The 3,125-nt window shown below is 40.7% G+C and overlaps 1 protein-coding gene across 1 annotated transcript in view; it reads right to left on the minus strand.

The window, feature by feature from the left end:
- Positions 1 to 171, minus strand: part of DACH1 (dachshund family transcription factor 1) — a 486,510-nt gene extending 486,339 nt beyond the window's left edge. The window contains 1 exon segment of the mRNA XM_027775957.1: positions 5 to 171. Coding sequence (XP_027631758.1) covers positions 5 to 171 — 167 coding nt within the window.
- Positions 172 to 3,125: the final 2,954 nt, after the last annotated feature.

The following is a 3,125-nucleotide window of genomic DNA, read 5'->3' on the forward strand; positions in this document are numbered from 1 at the left end:
AGACGGAGCCGGAGACGAGGTCGCCGAGGAGGTGGAGGTTGTGGTGCCAGAGGAGGAAGCAGACGTGGAGATCGGGGGTTGAGGGGGGACCAGCTGGGTCGAGCACAAAGTTAAGGATGAAGGTGAAAAGGAGGAGGTTTGAAGGACTTGGGTTCTCCCTGGCAAGTACATTGATCAAAGATTGAGAGGGGAATGACAGAGAGAAAATGAGCTGAAAAGTGCAGGCTGCCGGCTGGACGAGTTGTTGTTGTCACACGGTGCAGAGGGGAGGAGCTCCGGAAACTTGAAATACCCTTTGAAGCCGCAAAAACCTCACTCACTAGTATTAACCCAAATTATCCAACCAGGAACTCGGAGCAGAGACTCCGAGAGCGCGAGACATTGAGGGAGAGAGAGCGTGCGAGAAAAGGGGGAGGGGAGGGGGAGGATACGGAAAGAAACTGTGGGAGGGAAGGAGAGCCAAGCCGGGGACACAGTAGTGGCGATCGGAAAAGGAGAGGGAGATCATCTACTTCTCTTCTACTACTACCGTTAGATTGCCTGTCTAATATTCCATTTCGTCCTAGACGACTTGTATTTTTTTTCCCCAAAAGCTCCTGAGCAATCGCCTGGGAACTTAAAGAGGAGCTGGAGCGCTCGGAGCTCTTTCAAGGCTTGAGGGTCTATCTCCGCGCGTTTGGGCAATGAAATATAAATAATATCCCCACCCCCAGGTCCTGATTTAGAAATTATTTTGAAACAAATGCACATAGAAGCAAGACGTGATGTGCTTATGAACCTGGTTATTTTATTTCGCGGTAAAATTACTTATTTATATAAAGACCGTGAACATTCCAGGACAGTTTTCAAGTTAGGGGAAGAAAGTCAGCCCGAAACTGTTTAAAAATAATGGAATGCTCTCTGTTCAGTTCCTTATTTCCTAATGGAGTGTGGAAAGAAATGCTTGCCAAGATGTGGCCCGACCGTGTAGAATAACTTCACTTTCTCCCCAAAGGCAGGTTAGAAATGCGAATTCAAAGAGGTCAGGCACCCTTGGTGATTTTAAAAAGTGGAAAACAAGAACCCACTGATTTTTCTAACCCAAACTAATTAATTCACCTGTCTCACACAGTAACCATCCATCCTCTATCGTTTTTTGACCCTAGGCTCCTTGCTAATGTGTTGTTTGAATATCGCAGTAGGTTGTTTTTGTTTTGTTTTCTCGCATCCTATTTGAAAAGTATCATGATGTTTTGGGAAAGTCCTTTTTATGTTAACAATGAAAATGTGGTTTGTAAATAAGAAGAAAAGCAAAACCAAGAGGTAGTATTTGACTTGTAAAGCCAGAAAGTGTAACTGTGCTTAAAACAACATTCAACTGAGTTTAGACTGAATCTTTTCCTCCTGCCCTTCCTCTCTCCTCTTTTTCTCTTTTCTAACTTGTTGCACGAGTCATTTATTAAAAGATTGTTGACTAACAGATGATTTGAGCTTAAGTCAAGTCTGGTTGCTGCTTATATCTCTAGGCATCTTACATAGTGAGGCTCTGAGCCTGTCGACTCACGTTCAGTTAACTTCACAAGGTCTGAAACAATGCTTTAACATTAGACAGATGTTAAAAATAAACTATTAGTAGCAGGTTCACAGGGTTGGAAATTTCAAAATAAAATTTCTGTCATTTTGGTGTTGAAATTATTATCATGTATCTCTTCATCATTCTAATTCTTTAAATTCTTTGAAGTTCAGTGTCAAAAAGTCCAGGAACTAGCAGCAGAGAAATATGACACTATTGACTAATTAGTCTAAGTTTATGCTAAACATTTTAGGGCATAGCAGTTATAGCAGGAGACTTTCCTGTATTATACAAATTCAGAACATTGATTGTTGCAGGAAAGCAGATAAACTTCTAGAAGCGTGACCAAAGTTTACACAGTTGTTTGGCCTAGTTTGCCTATGTACTTTGACATATTCAGAAAATTTTAAAATTAATTTCACAGTCCTCAAATCTGTCCCCTATTAAAAGTAGGAATTATTTATATAAACGTGTGTCAAAATGCTTCTCTCAGTGTTTATACATGTGTTAGGAAAATACTGCCTGTTCAAAAAAAAATGCCACTTTATTAATGAGAGAGGGTAAGGAAGAAAGTATTAAGCCCTAAAACAGTAATGTTTATTTTGGACTTGTATGCCTTACTTTAATAAACTCCAATATGGTTTTAAAAGGCCAAAGTACAAATGGAAAAGAATGGGAATTAAATGCTGAACATCTTCCCTTAGTCTTTTTTGCATTTCCTTAAACTCCCCCAATACCTGTCACATCCCTCAAACACAGACAGGAAGTGATGGTAGCAGACCAAGCCATAATCCCACTGCGTTTCCAAGCAAACTACAAATTTCCTCCTGCAGGGAAACCTGTGCCTCAGAGCACATGCCTCACTCAGAGGCAGGGCTAGGGGCATTGACTCCCACCTGAGTGAGAGCTTTCCCCAACCTCAGGTCTCTAAACCATTTCAAGGAATCACCACTTATGCTTTTGATCAAACAATAGGGTTACAAAAGTTGTATAATGCAAATTACAACATGCAGGAAAAAAGCACCTTGAAAAATGTTCAGGTTTCTTTCTCTTTCTCTCTCTTTCTTTTGAGAAATATTGTCAATGATTAAGGCAAACAGTATTTAACAAGAGCAGATAAATCAATTTGAAAGAGATTGCAAATTCTCACTCCATTGCCTCTTTGGCTTTCAGAGCTTTTGTCTTGTTTGTTTATTGTTTTACATCTCTGGTTGCTTCAGGTCCTCTCCCTCCATCTCATCTTCCCCAACCTTCACTCAATTTGCATACGCAAAACTCAAAGTACTGTAACTGATATTAGAAAATTCTCCCTGTGTTTTGTGAAGACGCATTGTGCTGAAATCAATAAGACTGTTTAAAATTCAAAGACCTGCAAATCGTTCTGTTTGTCCTTTGATAGGGCCTGTGCTGATTAAAATGCTACCAAGAAAGCTTAATTGCTGCACTAATTAAGAAGTCTTTAATTTCTTTCCTAGGATATCGTTTGAAGCTTAGCTTGTACCAGTTCAGGGAAGGTATTTTCTTCCCTCCCTCTGCCCCTTTCTGGCCCCTCCCCTCCCTTCCCTCCTCCTTC

The sequence above is a fragment of the Tupaia chinensis genome, unplaced genomic scaffold, assembly GCF_000334495.1.
Source record: "Tupaia chinensis unplaced genomic scaffold, TupChi_1.0 Scaffold000620_1, whole genome shotgun sequence".
In the NCBI taxonomy this organism is placed as follows: Eukaryota; Metazoa; Chordata; class Mammalia; order Scandentia; family Tupaiidae; genus Tupaia; species Tupaia belangeri.